At 44.5% G+C, this 20216-nt stretch overlaps 1 protein-coding gene across 1 annotated transcript; it reads left to right on the forward strand.

Annotated features, from left to right (window-relative positions):
• The first annotated feature begins 14971 nt into the window (after positions 1-14971).
• On the forward strand, positions 14972-19828 carry LOC115137578 (extracellular calcium-sensing receptor-like). Its single transcript, XM_029673896.2, has 11 exons — positions 14972-15545; positions 15655-15946; positions 16155-16397; positions 16559-16657; positions 16816-17131; positions 17213-17385; positions 17541-17771; positions 18076-18199; positions 18294-18487; positions 18597-18875; positions 18990-19828. Exons 1-11 carry the CDS (start codon positions 15211-15213, stop codon positions 19416-19418), a joined length of 2715 nt encoding a protein of 904 aa, XP_029529756.2. The 5' UTR covers positions 14972-15210; the 3' UTR covers positions 19419-19828.
• The last annotated feature ends 388 nt before the right edge of the window (positions 19829-20216 follow it).

Genomic DNA, 20216 nt, shown 5'->3' on the forward strand with positions numbered 1-20216 from the left:
GTCACTTCAGTTATATATACTGTTTATTATCTACATTGTTGCCTAGTCACTTCAGTTATATATACTGTTTATTACTAACCTGTTGCCTAGTCACTTCAGTTATATATACTGTTTATTATCTACCTTGTTGCCTAGTAATTTCAGTTATATATACTGTTTATTACTAACCTGTTGCCTCGTCACTTCAGTTATATATACTGTTTATTATCTACCCTGTTGCCTCGTCACTTCAGTTATATATACTGTTTATTATCTACCCTGTTGCCTCGTCACTTCAGTTATATATACTGTTTATTATCTACCTTGTTGCCTAGTAATTTCAGTTATATATACTGTTTATTATCTACCTTGTTGCCTCGTCACTTCAGTTATATATACTGTTTATTATCTACCTTGTTGCCTAGTAATTTCAGTCATATATACTGTTTATTATCTACCTTGTTGCCTAGTCAGTTCAGTTATATATACTGTTTATTATCTACCCTGTTGCCTCGTCACTTCAGTTATATATACTGTTTATTACTAACCTGTTGCCTAGTCACTTCAGTTATATATACTGTTTATTATCTACCTTGTTGCCTAGTAATTTCAGTTATATATACTGTTTATTACTAACCTGTTGCCTAGTCACTTCAGTTATATATACTGTTTATTATCTACCCTGTTGCCTCGTCACTTCAGTTATATATACTGTTTATTATCTACCTTGTTGCCTAGTAATTTCAGTTATATATACTGTTTATTATCTACCTTGTTGCCTCGTCACTTCAGTTATATATACTGTTTATTATCTACCTTGTTGCCTAGTAATTTCAGTCATATATACTGTTTATTATCTACCTTGTTGCCTAGTCACTTCAGTTATATATACTGTTTATTATCTACCCTGTTGCCTCGTCACTTCAGTTATATATACTGTTTATTACTAACCTGTTGCATCGTCACTTCAGTTATATATACTGTTTATTATCTACCTTGTTGCCTAGTAATTTCAGTCATATATACTGTTTATTATCTACCTTGTTGCCTAGTCACTTCAGTTATATATACTGTTTATTATCTACCCTGTTGCCTCATCACTTCACTTATATATACTGTTTATTACTAACCTGTTGCCTCGTCACTTCAGTTATATATACTGTTTATTATCTACCTTGTTGCCTAGTAATTTCAGTCATATATACTGTTTATTATCTACCTTGTTGCCTAGTCACTTCAGTTATATATACTGTTTATTATCTACCCTGTTGCCTCATCACTTCACTTATATATACTGTTTATTACTAACCTGTTGCCTCGTCACTTCAGTTATATATACTGTTTATTATCTACCTTGTTGCCTAGTAATTTCAGTTATATATACTGTTTATTACTAACCTCTTGCCTAGTCACTTCAGTTATATATACTGTTTATTATCTACCTTGTTGCCTAGTAATTTCAGTCATATATACTGTTTATTATCTACCTTGTTGCCTCGTCACTTCAGTTATATATACTGTTTATTATCTACCTTGTTGCCTAGTAATTTCAGTTATATATACTGTTTATTACTAACCTGTTGCCTCGTCACTTCAGTTATATATACTGTTTATTATCTACCTTGTTGCCTCGTCACTTCAGTTATATATACTGTATATTATCTACCTTGTTGCCTAGTAATTTCAGTTATATATACTGTTTATTATCTACCTTGTTGCCTCGTCACTTCAGTTATATATACTGTTTATTATCTACCTTGTTGCCTAGTAATTTCAGTCATATATACTGTTTATTATCTACCTTGTTGCCTCGTCACTTCAGTTATATATACTGTTTATTACTAACCTGTTGCCTCGTCACTTCAGTTATATATACTGTTTATTATCTACCTTGTTGCCTCGTCACTTCAGTTATATATACTGTTTATTATCTACCTTGTTGCCTAGTAATTTCAGTTATATATACTGTTTATTACTAACCTGTTGCCTAGTCACTTCAGTTATATATACTGTTTATTATCTACCTTGTTGCCTAGTAATTTCAGTTATATATACTGTTTATTATCTACCTTGTTGCCTCGTCACTTCAGTTATATATACTGTTTATTATCTACCTTGTTGCCTAGTAATTTCAGTTTTATATACTGTTTATTACTAACCTGTTGCCTAGTCACTTCAGTTATATATACTGTTTATTATCTACCCTGTTGCCTCGTCACTTCAGTTATATATACTGTTTATTATCTACCCTGTTGCCTAGTCACTTCAGGTATATATACTGTTTATTATCTACCTTGTTGCCTAGTCACTTCAGTTATATATACTGTTTATTACTAACCTGTTGCCTAGTCACTTCAGTTATATATACTGTTTATTATCTACCGTGTTGCCTAGTAATTTCAGTTATATATACTGTTTATTACTAACCTGTTGCCTAGTCACTTCCGTTATATATACTGTTTATTATCTACCCTGTTGCCTAGTCACTTCAGTTATATATCATGTTTATTATCTATCCTGTTGCCTAGTTACTTCAGTTAAACAGTGCCATCGGGAAGTATTCAGACCCCTTTTTACCCACATTTCGTTGTGTTACTAAGTGGGATTAAAATTGATTAAATTGTCATTTTTTGTAAGCGATCTACACAAAATAGCTTCTCACTTATCCTCCCAGATCATCATCTTGCTGAATAGCCACCACTAGTCAGCTACCTGCTCCCCGTCCTGCCCCCTCCCCTGCACTCCATTCCGTTTCTTTATTATTTACATTTGGCTCCCTTTTTCTCCCCAAATGATTGATTGTGATTTTGTTTCATAGCTCAAAGGGCTCGGGAGATGTGAAGGTCGAGTCATGTGTCTTCCAATACATGACCTGCCAAGCTGTGCTTCTTAACACCTGCTCGTTAAACCCAGAAGTCAGCTGCACCAATGTGTCGGAGGAAACACCATTCAACTGATGACCGAAGTCAGCCTGCAGGTGCCCTGCCCACCACAAAGACTCGTTAGAGCACGAAGAGTCAAGTAAAGCCCCACCGATCAAACCCTCCCCTAACCTGGACGATGTTGGACCAGTTGTGTGCCGCTCTATGGGACTCCTGGTCACGGCCTGTTATGACACAGCCTGGGATCGAACCAGACTGTAATGACACCGCGCCACTCGGGAAGTCACGTTATTTTTTTCATCCTAAAAAACTCCACAGTTCTTAACAATTACAAGTATACCCATAACATGATGCAGCCACCACTATGCTTGAAAATATGGTCAGTGGTACAAAGTAATGTGTTGGATTTGGACTAAACATAACACTTTGTAATGGGCACCAAAAGTTACATTTTTTTTGCCACATATTCCTTTAGTGCCTTGTTATAAACAAGATGCATGTTTTGGAATATTTTTCTGTACAGGCTTTCTTCTTTTCACTTTGTCAATTAGGTTAGTATTGCGGAGTGTTGTGTTCCCCAGCAAGAAAACCAAAATGTGCCACTCAAACAGAAGGGGGAACTAACAAAGAGTCACAGACAACAACCAAAATGAAATAGGTGGGGTTTTAGGAGGGGTTCTGAAAGACACTCGTGGGGGTGTCCACTGAAAGTGGACCTAAAACAACAACTGGGACCTAAAAGACACCCACCATGAGCAGCCACTAAATTTACCCAAGAAGAGGTAAACAAAAGAAAAACCCTCACCAAACTTAAAGACAGGAAGCAAACCAAAAAGGTGGAACAAACCAAAGGTGTTAACCCTCCACCTCCCTCAAGACATCTAAAGGTGTTCAACCTCCACCTCTATCAAGTCAACTGCAGCACTGGGCCAGCACAAGTTAAACACTTTCCCACTTACCAGATGAACAAGCCAGCAAAGGTGTAACACATACTGACTAACGAGATGACACCAATTGGTGCGCCCTACTTGCTAAAGTCCAACCTCAAAACATAAATGGAAAAAACAAAACCTGTAACAGGAGTAACTACACTGTTGATCCATCCTCAGTTTTCTCCTTTCACAGCCATTCAACTATTTAACTGTTTAAAGTCACCAGTGGCCTCATGGTGAAATCCCTGAGCGGATTCCTTGCTTTCCGCAACTGAGTTAGGAAGGACGCTTATATCTTTGTAGTGACTAGGTGTATTGATACACCACCCAAAGTGTAATTAATAACTTCATCATGCTCAAAGGGATATTCAATGTACGTGTTTTGTTTCTCTACCCATCTACCACTAGGTGCTCTTCTTTGCGAGGCATTGAAAAACCTCCCTGGTCATAGTGGTTGAATGGTTTGAAATTCACTGCTCTACTGCGGGACCTTACATATAATTGTATGTGTCGGTACAGAAATTAAGAAGTCAAATCACAATTGAATCCCATTTAAATTCAGGCTGTAACACAAAAAATGTGAAAAAAAGTCAAGGGGTGTGAATACTTTCTGAAGGCACTGTATCTACCTCAATTACCTTGTATCCCTGCACATCGACTCGGTATGTGTATATGTGTATATAGCCTAGTTATTGTTATTCATTATTTATTTATTACTTGTATTATTACGTATTTCACTTTTCCATTATTTCTCTATTTTATTTCTCTCTGCATTGTTGGGAAGGGCCCATAAGTAAGCATTTCACTGTTAGACAAAGGTTTATGAGGCAGAGGTTTAATCCTAGACACATGAACTGTGGGATGTATACGGTGGATTCGGGGCAATAGAAGATAAACAGCAGAGGGGCTAAGGACTTTAGGATTTTAGAGATGGGGAAAGGGCCGACAAAACAGGAGGAAAGTCTACGGGACTCCACCCGGAGGGGCAGAGGAGAGGAAAGCCATACCCTCTGCCCTAGATTATAGCGGGGAGCCGGGGTCCGTTGGCGTTCCTCCTTTTGCAAACATCTGGAGGTGGTCTTGAGTAGAGGGATCCGGGCTCCCTTCCAAGTACGGCGACAGCAGTGGACAAACATATGGACAGAGGGTCTGCTGAATTCTTCCTCTTGCTCAGGGAGAGCGTGGTCTGATAGCTCAGGGAACACTCAAAGGGCGAGAGACCAGTGAAGGGTGTTGCGGGTGTATTCCACTAACACAAGTTTCTGGCTCCAGGTGGTGGGGTTGGCGGTGACGAGGCAATGAAGAGCCGTCTCCAGGTCCTGATTGGCTCGGTCTGACTGGACGTTAGACTGAGGATGAAAGTCAGAGGACAGGCTGGCCGACGACCCAATGAGCGTGCAGAACGCCTTCCAGAACCGGGACGAGAACTGAGGACCATGACCGGAGACCATATTGACCCCGGAAGACGTGCTGCACCATGAGCTGGGCCGTCTCCTTGGTTGGGGGTAACTTGGAAAGGGGAATGAAATGGTTGGCTTCGGAAAACCTATCTACCATTGTTAGGATTGCTGTGTTGCCATCTGATGGAGGGAGACCATTTAAGTCCAGGGATATATGAGACCGGGTCAGTGAGGAACAGGAAGTGATTGAAGGAGGCCCGAGGGGGCTTGCCGCGGAGTATTATTCTGTGGACACAGTGCAGGCGGCGACGAACTCGGAGACATCAGGTACGAGACATCAGGTACCATGGTGAGCCAATAAAAACGTTGTCGTCCAACGGGAGCCAGGATGGCAGGTGAGTCTTGAGGAATGTGCCCATTCCAGGAATGGAGAACGGGCAGAGTCCGGGACAACCACAGCAGGGATATACAGGCGTGAGAGCACATCAGATTTGACATTCTTGGGGCACTAAGATATAGTGAAATTAAAATGAGTGAATAACAGGGCCCATCGAGCCTGCCTTAAGATGAGGCGCTTGGCGGTGCGGAGATATTGCAGGATTTTTATGGTCAGTCCACACTAAGAATGGATGTTCCGCCTCATCTAACCAGTGCCTCCACTTCTCCAACAACATCTTAACCACAAGTAGCTGTTGATTTCCCACCTCATACTTCCTCTCAGCTGGGTTTTGACAATGGGAAAGGAAGGCGAGGGGATACAGTTTTTGGTCTTGGGCAGAACACTGGGACAGGATCTCCCCCACTCTGACGTCTGAGGCATCGACCTCCAACACAAACTGATGGGACGGGTACAAATGGATTATGATGGGAGCTGTAGTGAATTGATGCTTGAGGTCAGAGAACGCCGGACAGCTGCTGGAGAACACATGAAAGGAACCTTGTGAGTGCTGAGAGGGGGGAAGCCAGGGTGCTGTAACCCCGGACGAAGCCCAAGGAAATTAGCAAACCCCAGAAAACGTTGCAGCAGCACTCTGAATTTGAGTAGAGGCCAATCCAACACCACTCTCACCTTGTTAGAATTCATCTGAATAGTTCCTGCAGTGATGATGTATCCTGGGAAGGAGATGGTGGAGTGATGTAATTCACTGGAGGACCTGTTGGACGTGGAGGACTTGCTCTTGTGCTGACCAGGAAAAAATGTGGATTTTGTCGATGTAGACAAACACGAATCGGTTCAACTTGTAATGAAGCACATCCTTAACCAGGGCCTGGAACACTGTGAGAGCGTTGGTCAGTCGGAATGACATCACCAGTTAATCGCAGCGCACGCTCGCTTGGTCTACGGACCTGACAGGGAACAAATTTGCCCCCAAGGTGGTGTTGTGCCCGGGAAAAGGTAAATTGCGCAGTCGTAGGGTTGATGCGGAGGAAGAGATGTAGCGAGAGCATTGTTGAAAACCTCCTGGAGGTCTTGGAATTCCGCGGGAACATCAGAGAGATCCGAGGCTTTTCCATAGCCTGCAGAAAGATTTTCAGGTGCAGGCCGATCAGGAGATAGGTACATAAAGGCATTTCAATGAGCAGGAAGTGCAAAGACTCATTGCCAATTATCTGCCACTCGCCGGTTTATAGGAACCATATTGCTGTTAACTCTGGCAATAGAGCACCCATCCAGCTTCAGTGACGTCCATGGGAATGAAAAGGGGTTATGTGGAGATACCCAGCTCCGACACCAGGGTAGAGTCCATAAAACTATTGTCGGCCCCAGAGTCAATGAGCACCCGGAGAGATTTGGAGCGGTCCCCCAACAGCAGGATGGCATGAAGAGGGGTACGAGTAAGGGGATATTGGATACTTCCCGTACAGCTCACCAGCGTACTCGTACCTACTGATGAGCCTGGTCTTTTAATAGACAGATAGATATGTAGTGTTCTGTAGTACCACAATACAGACAGCTCTTGGTGCTCAGTCTGCGCAAGTGTTCAACAGGAGACAATTTAGCCCTTCCAAGTTGCATGGGCTCCAGAGGAGATGAGTTGACTGCCCTCTGTGATTCCCGAGGGAACTCAGGTGACTTTGGATCCTCCCGGCAATGTAGACTTCGGGAACTTCCGGTATTCCTCGGAGGCGAGGTGGGAATCGTGGACGAGCGAGTGGGACCGGGAACAGACCTCCTCTCCGGCCTACGTTCCTGTGGCCACCCTAAGTCTGCTCTGCATAAAGGGCAGCGGGTTCTATTACTGATTCATGTCTATTTTGCCAGATCCTGTGGTATGTTGAATTTGATGTTCCTTTTAATGGTTTAGAAGGCACTTCTTGCCTTCACAGCTTTGCGGAAGTTACCTGTGACAGTGATGTTTAGGCCAAGGTATGTATAGTTTTTTTGTGTGCTCTGGGGCAACGGTGTCTAGATGGAATTCGTATTTGTGGTCCTGGAAAGTTAACCTTTTTTGGAACACCATTATTTTTGTCTTACTGAGATTTACAGTCAGGGCCCAGGTCTCATAGATTATTTGCAGAAGATTTAGGTGCAGCTGTAGGCCCTTCTTGGTTGGGGACAGAAGCACCAGATCATCAGCAAACAGTAGACATTTGACATCAGATTCTAGTAAATCAAATCAAATCAAATCAAATTTATTTATATAGCCCTTCGTACATCAGCTGATATCTCAAAGTGCTATACAGAAACCCAGCCTAAAACCCCAAACAGCAAGCAATGCAGGTGTAGAAGCACGGTGGCTAGGAAAAACTCCCTAGAAAGGCCAAAACCTAGGAAGAAACCTAGAGAGGAACCAGGCTATGTGGGGTGGCCAGTCCTCTTCCGGCTGTGCCGGGTGGAGATTAAAACAGAACATGGCCAAGATGTTCAATGTTCATAAATGACCAGCATGGTCGTATAATAATAAGGCAGAACAGTTGAAACTGGAGCAGCAGCACGGTCAGATGGACTGGGGACAGCAAGGAGTCATCATGTCAGGTAGACCTGGGGCATGGTCCTAGGGATCAGGTCAGTTGAAACTGGAGCAGCAGCACGGCCAGGTGGACTGGGGACAGCAATGAGTCATCATGTCAGGTAGTCCTGGGGCATGGTCCTAGGGCTCAGGTCCTCCGAGAGAGAGAAAGAAAGAGAGAAGGAGAGAATTAGAGAACGCACACTTAGATTCCCACCGAATAGGACAGGAGAAGTACTCCAGATATAACAAACTGACCCTAGCCCCCCGACACATAAACTACTGCAGCATAAATATTGGCGGCTGAGACAGGAGGGGTCAGGAGACACTGTGGCCCCATCCGAGGACACCCCCGGACAGGGCCAAACAGGAAGGATATAACCCCACCCATTTTGCCAAAGCACAGCCCCCACACCACTAGAGGGATAACTTCAACCACCAACTTACCATCCCGAGACAAGGCTGGGTATAGCCCACAAAGATCTCCGCCATGGCACAACCCAAGGGGGGCCGCCAACCCAGACAGAATGACCACATCAGTGAATCAACCCACTCAGGTGACGCACCCCTTCCGGGACGGCATGAGAGAGCCCCAGTAAGCCAGTGACTCAGCCCCCGTAATAGGGTTAGAGGCAGAGAATCCCAGTGGAAAGAGGGGAACCGGCCAGGCAGAGACAGCAAGGGCGGTTCGTTGCTCCAGAGCCTTTCCGTTCACCTTCTGTAAGGGACTGCTAATTCCTATGTAGGTGACATTACATTACTACTAATTCCTATGTAGGTGACATTACATTGCTATAGCTGAGACAACGTATTTTCATAGTAAAACATGTTGGGCCCCATACAGGATATCTCTCACACACACACACTCACTTAAATCATCCACAACACTGTCACAACAGGATACTCCTAGCCACAGGTGCTAGCCGTCAGTTCGGCCACAACTCCCCAGAAGATAGGGACGCACACACATTACACACTGACTCTCGAGGACAAGATAGGGACGCACACACATTACACACGGACTCTTGAGGACAGGACAGGGACGCATACGCTCTTACACACTGACCCCAGAAGACAGGGACGACGCACATACAGTACACACATAGCTGCCGAGGACACCCAGATAAGACACCCACAGTTTGGCAGAAAGCCTAGACTTAGAGACAAACTAGCACACACACATAATCTCCCTCCCAGCCGAACATTGCGTGACTGAAGATAGCGCACACACCAGATCTCCTTTTCAGCTGAACATGGTGTGACGACCAAGAACAGGCATGGCAGGATTCTACGATGACGGACAGACAACAGAGCCAATGCCGGATGACTACACCCCAGCCTGATCCAATCCGAAGATCCGATCTCCTAGAAATCAACCTACTTTCTGTTCTGTATATGAAGCTTGTACACACTGTTAGCGGGTGCTTTTTTGCTAGTCTCTGATGAGCTAACAGAGGGGCCCGTATATACGCTGTACCAGATATCTTCACTCTGAATAAACCTGTCGCTTGTCGTACAATCTACCACCTTGTCTGCATCGATCCTTGACCGACTCACCCTTTATCATATCCCATTATCAACACTTCCCACTCCTGGGCCAGACTACACTCAATCATATGACCCACTGAAGAGATGAGTCTTCAGTAAAGACTTAAAGGTTGAGACCGAGTTTGCATCTCTGACATGGGTAGGCAGACCGTTCCATAAAAATGGAGCTCTATTGGAGAAAGCCCTGCCTCCAGCTGTTTGCTTAGAAATTCTAGGGACAATTAGGAGGCCTGCGTCTTGTGACCGTAGCGTACGTGTAGGTATGTATGGCAGGACCAAATCAGAGAGATAGGTAGGAGCAAGCCCATGTAATGCTTTGTAGGTTAGCAGTAAAACCTTGATATCAGCCCTTGCTTTGACAGGAAGCCAGTGTAGAGAGGCTAGCACTGGAGTAATATGATCAAATTTTTTGGTTCTAGTCAGGATGCTTGCAGCCGTATTTAGCACCAACTGAAGTTTATTTAGTGCTTTATCCGGGTAGCCGGAAAGTAGAGCATTGCAGTAGTCTAACCTAGAAGTGACAAAAGCATGGATTAATTTTTCTGCATCATTTTTGGACAGAAAGTTTCTGATTTTTGCAATATTACATAGATGGAAAAAAGCTGTCCTTGAAATGGTCTTGATATGTTCTTCAAAAGAGAGATCAGGGTCCAGAGTAACGCCAAGGTCCTTCACAGTTTTATTTGAGACGACTGTACAACCATTAAGATTAATTGTCAGATTCAACAGAAGATCTCTTTGTTTCTTGGGACCTAGAACAAGCATCTCTGTTTTGTCCGAGTTTAAAAGTAGAAAGTTTGCAGCCATCCACTTCCTTATTTCTGAAACACATGCTTCTAGCAAGGGCAATTTTGGGGCTTCACCATGTTTCATTGAAATGTACAGCTGTGTGTCATCCGCATAGCAGTGAAAGTTAACATTATGTTTTCAAATAACATCCCCAAGAGGTAAAATATATAGTGAAAACAATAGTGGTCCTAAAACGGAACCTTGAGGAACACCGAAATGTATAGTTGATTTGTCAGAGGACAAACCATTCACAGAGACAAACTGATATCTTTCCGACAGATAAGATCTAAACCAGGCCAGAACTTGTCCATGTAGACCAATTTGGGTTTCCAATCTCTCCAAAAGAATGTGGTGATCGATGGTATCAAAAGCAGCACTAAGGTCTAGGAGCACCAGGACAGATGCAGAGCCTCAGTCCGATGCCATTAAAATGTCATTTACCACCTTCACAAGTGCCGTCTCAGTGCTATGATGGGGTCTAACACCAGACTGAAGCATTTCGTATACATTGTTTGTCTTCAGTAAGTTGCTGCGCAACAGCCTTTTCTAAAAATGTTGAGAGGAATGGAAGATTAGATATAGGCCGATAGTTTTTTATATTTTCTCGGTCAAGGTTTGGCTTTTTCAAGAGAGTCTTTATTGCTGCCACTTTTAGTGAGTTTGGTACACATCCGGTGGATAGAGAGCCATTTATTATGTTCAACATAGGAGGGCCAAGCACAGGAAGCAGCTCTTTCAGTAGTTTAGTTGGAATAGGGTCCAGTATGCAGCTTGAAGGTTTAGAGGCCATGATTATTTTCATCATTGTGTCAAGAGATATAGTACTAAAACACTTGAGCGTCTCTCTTGATCCTAGGTCCTGGGAGAGTTGTGCAGACTCAGGACAACTGAGCTTTGAAGGAATACGCAGGTTTAAAGAGGAGTCCGTAATTAGCTTTCTAATAATCATAATCTTTTCCTCAAAGAAGTTCATGAATTTATCACTGCTAAAGTGAAAGTCATCCTCTCTTGGAGAATGCTGCTTTTTAGTTAGCTTTGCGACAGTATCAAAAAGGAATTTCGGATTGTTCTTATTTTCCTCAATTAAGTTAGAAAAATAGGATGATCGAGCAGCAGTAAGGGCTCTTCGGTACTGCACGGTACTGTCTTTCCAAGCTAGTCGGAAGACTTCCAGTTTGGTGTGGCGCCATTTCCGTTCCAATTTTCTAGAAGCTTGCTTCAGAGCTCAGGTATTTTCTGTGTACCAGGGAGCTAGTTTCTTATGAGAATTTTAGTTTTAGTTTTTAGGGGTGCAACTGCATCTAGGGTATTGTGCAAGGTTAAATTGAGTTCCTCAGTTAGGTGGTTAACTGATTTTTGTCCTTTGGCGTCTTTGGGTAGACAGAGGGAATCTGGAAGGACATCAAGGAATCTTTGTGTTGTCTGTGAATTTATAGCACGACTTTTGATGTTCCTTGGTTGGGGTCTGAGCAGATTATTTGTTGCAATTGCAAACGTAATAAAATGGTGGTCCGATAGTCCAGGATTATGAGGAAAAACATTAAGATCCAAAACATTTATTCCATGGGACAAAACTAGGTCCAGCTTATGACTGTGACAGTGAGTGGGTCCAGAGACATGTTGGACAAAACCCACTGAGTCGATGATGGCTCCGAAAGCCTTTTGGAGTGGGTCTGTGGACTTTTCCATGTGAATATTAAAGTCACCAAAGATTAGAATATTATCTGCTATGACTACAAGGTCCGATAGGAATTCAGGGAACTCAGTGAGGAACGCTGTATATGGCCCAGGAGGCCTGTAAACAGTAGCTATAAAAAGTGATTGAGGAGGCTGCATAGATTTCATGACTAGAAGCTCAAAAGACGAAAACGGCATTTTTTTTTTGTAAATTAAAATTTGCTATCGTAAATGTTAGCAACACCTCCGCCTTTGCGGGATGCACGGGGGATATGGTCACTAGTGTAGCCAGGAGGTGAGGCCTCATTTAACACAGTAAATTCATCAGGCTTAAGCCATGTTTCAGTCAGGCCAATCACATCAAGATTATGATCAGTGATTAGTTCATTGACTATAATTGCCTTTGAACTAAGGGATCTAACATTAAGTAGCCCTATTTTGAGATGTGAGGTTTCATGATCTCTTTCAATAATGACAGGAATGGAGGTGGTCTTTATCCTAGTGAGATTGCTGAGGCGAACACCGCCATGTTTATTTTTGCCCAACCTAGGTCGAGGCACAGACACGGTCTCAATGGTGATAGCTGAGCTGACTACACTGACTGTGCTAGTTGCAGACTCCACTATGCTGGCAGGCTGGCTAACAGCCTGCTGCCTGGCCTGCACCCTATTTCATTGTGGAGCTAGAGGAGTTAGAGCCCTGTCTATGTTGGTAGATAAGATGAGAGCACCCCTCCAGCTAGGATGGAGTCCGTCACTCCTCAGCAGGTCAGGCTTGGTCCTGTTTGTGGGTGAGTCCCAGAAAGAGGGCCAATTATCTACAAATTCTATCTTTTGGGAGCGGCAGAAAACAGTTTTCAACCAGCGATTGAGTTGTGAGACTCTGCTGTAGAGCTCATCACTCCCCCTAACTGGGAGGGGGCCAGAGACAATTACTCGATGCCGACACATCTTTCTAGCTGATTTACACGCAGAAGCTATTAGCTTGGTGATCTCTGACTGTTTCATCCTAACATCGTTGGTGCCGACGTGGATAACAATATCTCTATACTCTCTACACTCGCCAGTTTTAGCTTTAGCCAGCACCATCTTCAGATTAGCCTTAACGTCGGTAGCCCTGCCCCCTGGTAAATAGTGTATGATCACTGGATGATTCGTTTTAAGTCTAATACTGCGGGTAAATTATTCAGACCCTTTGAATTTTGTTACAATACAACCTTATTCTAAAATAGTTTCCCACCCTAATCAGTCTACACAAAATACCCAAAATGACAAAGCAAAACAGGTTCTTCGAAAATTTTGCAAATTCATTTAAAAGAAATCCCTGGCAATATCACATTTACATAAGTAATCAGACCCTTAAGACCCTTAACTCCGTACTCTGTTGAAGCACCTTTGTCAGCGATTACAGCCTAGAGTCTTCTTGGGTATGACGCTACAAGCGCGTCACACCTGTATTTGGGGAGTTTCTCCCATTCTTCTCTGCAGATCCCCTCAAGTTCAGACAGGCTGGATGGGGAAGGTCGCTGCACAGCTTTTTTCAGGTCTCTCAGGAGATGTTCAATCGGGTTCAAGTCCAGGGTCTGGCTAGGCCACTCAAGGACATTCAGACACTTGGGCCCAAGCCACTCCTGCGTGGTCTTGGCTGTGTTCTTAGGGTTGTTGTCCTGTTGGATGGTAAACCTTTGCCCCAGTCTGAGGTCCTGAGCGGTCTGGAGCAGGTTTTCATTAAAGATCTCTCTGTACTTTGCTCCGTTCATCTTTCACTCGATCCTGACTAGTCTCCCAGTCCCTGCCGCTGAAAAACAACTCCACAGCACGATGCTGCCAACACCATTCTTCACCCTACGAATGGTGCCAGGTTTCCTCCAGACGTGACACTTGGCATTCACCCTAAATAGTTCAATCTTGATTTCATCAGACCAGATAATCTTGCTTCTCATGGTCTGAGAGTCCTTTAGATGCCTTTTGGCAAACTCCATGCGGTGCGGTTGTGTAGCCTTTTACTTAGGAGTGGCTTCCAAACTTCTTTCATTTATGGATGATGGAGGCCACTGTGTTCCTGGGGAACTTCAATGCTGCATAAATGTTTTGGTACCCTTTCCCAGATCTGTGCCTCGACACAATCCTGTCTCGAAGCTTTACAGACAATTCCTTTGACCTCATGGTTTGGTTTTTGCTCTGACATATACTGTCAACTGTGGGACCTTATATAGATAGGTGTGTGCTTTTCCAATTCACATTAAATTAATTGATTTTACCACAAGTGAACTGCAATCAAAATGTAGGCACATCTCAAAGATGATCAATGGAAACAGGATGCACCTTAGCTGGTTTATCCATACATCTCCATTTTGGATAGATAACTCTGTGTTGTTGTTCATTTAGTGTGTTCCAATTTTCCCAGAAGTGGTCTCTCTCTCTCTCTCTCTCTCTCTCTCTCTCTTTCTCTCCATGCATCTCTAATCCATTTAGTCAGAATTTCACTTTTTACTTAATAAAATAATTTAAAGTACAGTATGATGTAATATCTGTCTGAATGGATCCATCAGGTGTTGTTGAAGAACAGATACTGTATCTCCTGTACTACACATTACCTTCAATAACATCACTCAAATGCTTACTCGAATTACCCCCAATTACCTGCTCCCCAAGTTATCCTCCAATAACAAGTCCCAATTAACCCCCTCCTGCCCCTCCCTCCCTACAAGCACCCCCTGGTGGCCGTGTGCTTGTTTTTTAGCCGGGGGCTCATTTCTCCCTATATCAGCAGCTCCCCTTCTCTCCTCTTCCTCTCCCTCTTTCACTCTCATACTCTCTGCAGGAGATGCGAGACTGACAGACACTCATCCTCTCTCTCTCTTTCTGTCTGTCTGTCTGTTTGTCTGTCTATCTGTCTGTCTCACCAGGATAAGGTTTTCTGTTGCCAGGTAGGGCAGAAGTAGAACAAGGTGTTGTGTGTCTATCACTGTTGTTTCACATGTCTGGTTACTCTGAAACAACAGGTGTCTGTGTTGTATGATGTATCTCTTCATTGAAAGCACTTTTTGATCATGTCTTTATGTTTACAGAGTGTTCTGTCTACAAGGTCTTGGCTTGGTCTCTCTCCAACAGGTGACAGAACTCTCCCAGTCCTCAGCCTTGTCTCTCTCCAGGTGATGAGCCTCTGGGGCTGGCTGTGGCTGCTCTACTGTCTCCATGTCCCTGGGTCTGTCTGGGGTCTGGATGGAGGTGGAGAGGGGGCTTGTCGGCTAATAGCTAAGCCCGTCTCAGGCAGTGTTTATCGGGCAGGAGATGTGGTCATTGGGGGCCTGTTCCCCATCCATGTGGAAGCCCCTCTACCAGAGCAGGAGTTCAGGAGCATTAAGGAAAATTCTACCTGTACAATGTATGCAGCTTGTGCGATAACAGCTTTTTGTCATTGTGTTTTCCCTTGAAGCTAATGTGTATTCAGCTACCTCATATCTCTCCGTTTCTTCCTTTCTTCCGTCTGTCAGTTTTAAACAGCGTGCTTACCGCTGGCTCCAGACTATGATCTTTGCTGTGGAGGAGATTAACCGTGACCCAGCCCTCCTGCCTAACCTCACCCTGGGGTTCCTGGCTTCTGACACATGCCGGACAGAGGGCATCACCCTGGGGGCAGCCCTAGCCATGGTGACCGGCAAGGAGACCTCCGTGGTGGGCACAGAATGTGGCACTACCCCTGAGGTTCCCGTCATCATCGGGGATGCCCACTCCTCAGCCTCCATGGTGGTGGCACAGACCCTCGGGCCGTTTGATTTACCCATGGTGAGGCAGGGGTTGGATTACAGGTTGGGATGAGATGATGACTTTTTTCACATTACATTTCCATCTCTATCTAGATTTCGCTCTCTCTAACGTTTAATTTCCTTCTCCCTCTGCACCTTACAAATTATTATTATCCATGACTCTCACTCTCTCTCTGTCGCTCACTGTCTCTTTCATGCCCTCTCTCTCTCACTCTTTTCTCTCCCAGGTGAGTTACTTTGCCACCTGTGCGTGTTTGAGTGACAACTGGAAGTACCCCTCATTCTTCCGTACTGTTCCCAGCGATGCCTTCCAGGCTCGGGGCATGGCCAAGCTTCTGCGTCTGCTGAGATGGGTGTGGGTAGGGCTAGTGTCAGAGGATGATGATTATGGCAAGTTTGGGGTTCAGCTGCTTCTCCAAGAGCTCCAGGGATCTGGGGTGTGTGTCGCTTACTCTGAGGTCCTCCCCAAGGTACGACCTCAATCTGATGATCTGACAGTATACTCTGTCTTTTACTCAATTTTTCTCTCTCTCTTTCACTCTGACTCCCTCTCTCTTCTAATCTCTTCTAATCACTCTCTCTGATTTTCTCTGACACTCTTCCCTTTCTCTCACTGATGGTCATCCCCAAGTTACCGTCTAAGAGAAAGATCAGGCACATTGCAGACACCATCAGAGGATCTACTGCCAGAGTGGTGGTGGCATTTGTAGGATTCACGGGTCATTCAGGGGTGAGCAGTTACCAGTCAGAGTATTGTTAATGATTTGTAACACTGCTGTAGCAGTGTCCTTGTGTCTTGATTCACTTTATAGACACAATAATTTCCAAATTGATAATCATGCATTTCATCTTGACTATCTTGATCTTTTTAACGATTTCATTCTCCAGGCCCTGATGGAAGAGGTTGTCCGTCAGAACATTACAGATAAGCAGTGGATTGCCTCAGAGTCCTGGGTCACCTACTCTACTATCGCCTCCCCGAAAAACCTGCCCTCTCTTGCCGGGACAATCGGTTTTGCCCTGAAGAAAGCTGACATTCCCGGCCTGGGTCCTTTCCTAACACGCCTCCATCCAGACGGGGACTACCAAAAGTCCGACCCATTCCTGAGAGATTTGTGGGAAGAGATGTTTGGGTGTTCTCTGGGAGTTGACCTCAGCGTGACACTGCCGTCCCGGCGACAGTGTACGGGGTCAGAGGTCATACGTGAGGGAGACTTTACACCTACATTTCTGTTTTTGTCCAAATTCCCAATGTTATCTCAGTAAAATGAAGTGTCAATCCTAGGTGAGGGGGAGAGCCAGTATGCTGACGTGTCTCAGCTGAGAGCTAGCTATAATGTGTACAAGGCTGTGTACGCCATCGCCTACGCCATACAGGATATGATGGCCTGTCGACCAGGGGACGGAGTCTTTAATGGTGAACAGTGTCCTGATATCAGGAAGCTTCAGCCCAGCCAGGTGAGAATAACATGTTGATCTGTTTTCAAGTTAAGAACACTAATTTTTCCAGTCAGGATACAGTGAAAACACTTTGTAAGGTTTGAATACTGAAGAACAAAAGCCACAACTGGTTCTAACTCTTAATCTTGTTCAAATGCCCTTTTCTATTTGAGATTGTTCATTACCTGAGGGGAGTGAACTTCAGTACTCCTGTGGGGGAATCTTTCCACTTCGACATGAATGGTGATCCGCCTGCCTCTTATGACATCATCAACTGGCATGTGACCCCCGAGGGGACGGCAGAGTTTGTCCAGGTCGGACATTTTCTGTCCTCTGAGGGATCGGATGACCAGTTTCACATCGACATGGATGAAGTGGTGTGGGGTGGGGGCAGCGGAGATGAGGTGAGAACTGTTCAGTTTGGTGTCATTGAGGCAGAGTGGAGTGTTTGTGTGAATCACGGCCGAATTTGATACAGCTTGGATTCGAACCAGGGACTGTAGTGATGCCTCTTGCACTGATATGTAGTGCCTTAGAATGCTGAGCCACTCAGGGGGAGCATGATACAGAATGTGAGATATTTGTGTGTTCATATTCCTGACATAGTCCCCAGAGGGGCCCAGCAAACCTGCCTGTCTGTGAAATAATTATGATAATAGCAATGATAATGACGATGATGATAACTTCTTCCTCTCCCCCCTCTGGTAGGTCCTTGTGTCTGTATGCAGTGCTGACTGTCCCCCTGGTACCAGGCAAGCGGTACAGAAGGGGAGGCCTGTGTGCTGCTTTGACTGTCTGTCCTGTGCTGAGGGAGAGATCAGCAACACAACAGGTAGTCTATCAACGGTTTTGATTCCAATTCATATTTTTCCTCCATCCTGATTGGTCCTGATTTGGGCTCCTCATTCTTCTTCCTTCTCTATCAGGGTCAGTTGAGTGTATTCGGTGTCCAGAGCGGTTCTGGTCCAACCCTGATCGTACGGCCTGCATCCCCCAGCTGGTGGACTTCCTCTCCTACAGCGACACCATGGGCATCATCCTGTCTGTCATCTCAGTTTCCGGGGCAACACTCACAGCCGGTGCCCTGGCCACCTTCCTCTACCACCGTCACACGGCCCTGGTGAGTTGAATCATATGATCATTTATAGAGGTACTGGACAGAGATGAGATTGTGTCATTTGATTTCTGACATCACTCGGTCTAATTTATCTTTCTCTGTCTCGTTCCAGGTGAAAGCCAACAACTCTGAGCTCAGCTTCCTGCTCCTTCTGTCGCTCAAGCTCTGCTTCCTGTGTGCGCTGGTTTTCATTGGCCAGCCGAACCCGTGGACGTGCATGCTGAGACACACCCTGTTTGGTATAAGCTTTGTGTTCTGCATCTCCTGTCTGCTCAGCAGGACTGTGGTGGTGCTGGTGGCCTTCAGGGCCACTCTGCCTGGAGATAACCTGATGAGATACTTCAGCCCCACCCAGCAGAGGATGGGTATCTCACTCTGCACACTCATCCAGGTTAACATATAGTTTTTACTGTACTCTATGGGAATCGGAGTTGTTTCCTTCATTGACCATGTTATTTGTTTTCAAGATAACTAGTTTTCCATCCACCTCTGTTCCCTCACAAAGGTGCTGATCTGTGTGCTGTGGCTGGCTTTAGCTCCACCCCGACCTGTTGAGAGGAGGGGCAGAGAGGGTCGGGGGCCAAGGGTCGTCCTGGAGTGTGAGGTGGGCTCTGTGATCGGCTTCTCTCTGGTGCTGGGCTACATTGGCCTGCTGGCCTCCCTCTGTCTCCTCTTAGCCTTCCTGGCCAGGAAACTCCCAGACAACTTCAACGAGGCCAAGTTCATCACCTTCAGCATGCTGATCTTCTGTGCCGTGTGGATCTCCTTCGTCCCTGCCTACGTCAGCTCTCCTGGGAAGTACACAGTAGCTGTAGAGATCTTTGCCATCCTGGCCTCCAGCTTTGGGCTGCTGTTCTGTCTGTTTGCTCCAAAGTGTTACATTATCCTCCTGAGACCAGAGAGAAACACCAAGAGACACATGATGTCCAAATAGAAATCACCAAGAAACACATGATGTCCAATTAGAAACCACCAAGAAACACATGATGTCCAATTAGAAACCACCAAGAAACACATGATGTCCAATTAGAAACCACCAAGAAATACATGATGTCTAAATATTAACTTACACATACTCAAATCGTTATTTAGGGCTCGTTGACATTCATTTCAACAGGGGAATGTCCATTCTGTTTGGAAACATTAATTTCCTGCTATACCTTCACTATATTACTTTGTTAATAATTGTATGTGCTCCTATAATGTGTCAGAATGAAATACGTCTATATGAACAATACCAATAAAGTTTACTTAGTGTCTACTCATGCTGGAAGAGTTAGTATTGAGTCTGTCTGACAGAACTTAGACCCCCTACACATGATTCCTTCGTCACACAGTCAGTGTGTGAGTGTGTGTGTGCTCCCTCTTCACACCCAGAAGACTCAAGGCTGTAATCGCTGCCAATGGTGCTTCGACAAAGTACTGAGTAAAGGGTCTGAATACTTATGTAAAGGTGATATTTGAGTATTTTTTATTTTGTATAAATTTGCACACCTTTCTAAAAAACCTCTTTTTGCTTTGTCATTGTGGGGTTTTGTGTGTAGATTTACGAGGGGAAAAAAGCAATTTAGTCATTTTTAGAATAAGGCTGGAACGTAACAAAACGTGGAAAAAGTCAAGGGGTCTGAATACTTTCCGAATACACTGTATGTTCTCATATTTCCAGAGTTGCTGGAGGGCTTTGGAAACACATGTATGTATTTGTGACACCATATATTCTACATTTTGTGGA

This window comes from Oncorhynchus nerka, linkage group LG11 (genome assembly GCF_034236695.1).
Source record: "Oncorhynchus nerka isolate Pitt River linkage group LG11, Oner_Uvic_2.0, whole genome shotgun sequence".
Classification (NCBI taxonomy): domain Eukaryota; kingdom Metazoa; phylum Chordata; class Actinopteri; order Salmoniformes; family Salmonidae; genus Oncorhynchus; species Oncorhynchus nerka.

Bases quoted from the DNA above. Each gene is read 5' to 3' on its own strand.
- LOC115137578 (XM_029673896.2), top strand. From the start codon at position 15,211: ATGTCTTTATGTTTACAGAGTGTTCTGTCTACAAGGTCTTGGCTTGGT. The intron at 17,132-17,212 runs GTGAGGGAGACT...TGTCAATCCTAG, and splicing joins TACGGGGTCAGAGGTCATAC to GTGAGGGGGAGAGCCAGTAT. The intron at 17,772-18,075 runs GTGAGAACTGTT...CCCCTCTGGTAG, and splicing joins GTGGGGGCAGCGGAGATGAG to GTCCTTGTGTCTGTATGCAG.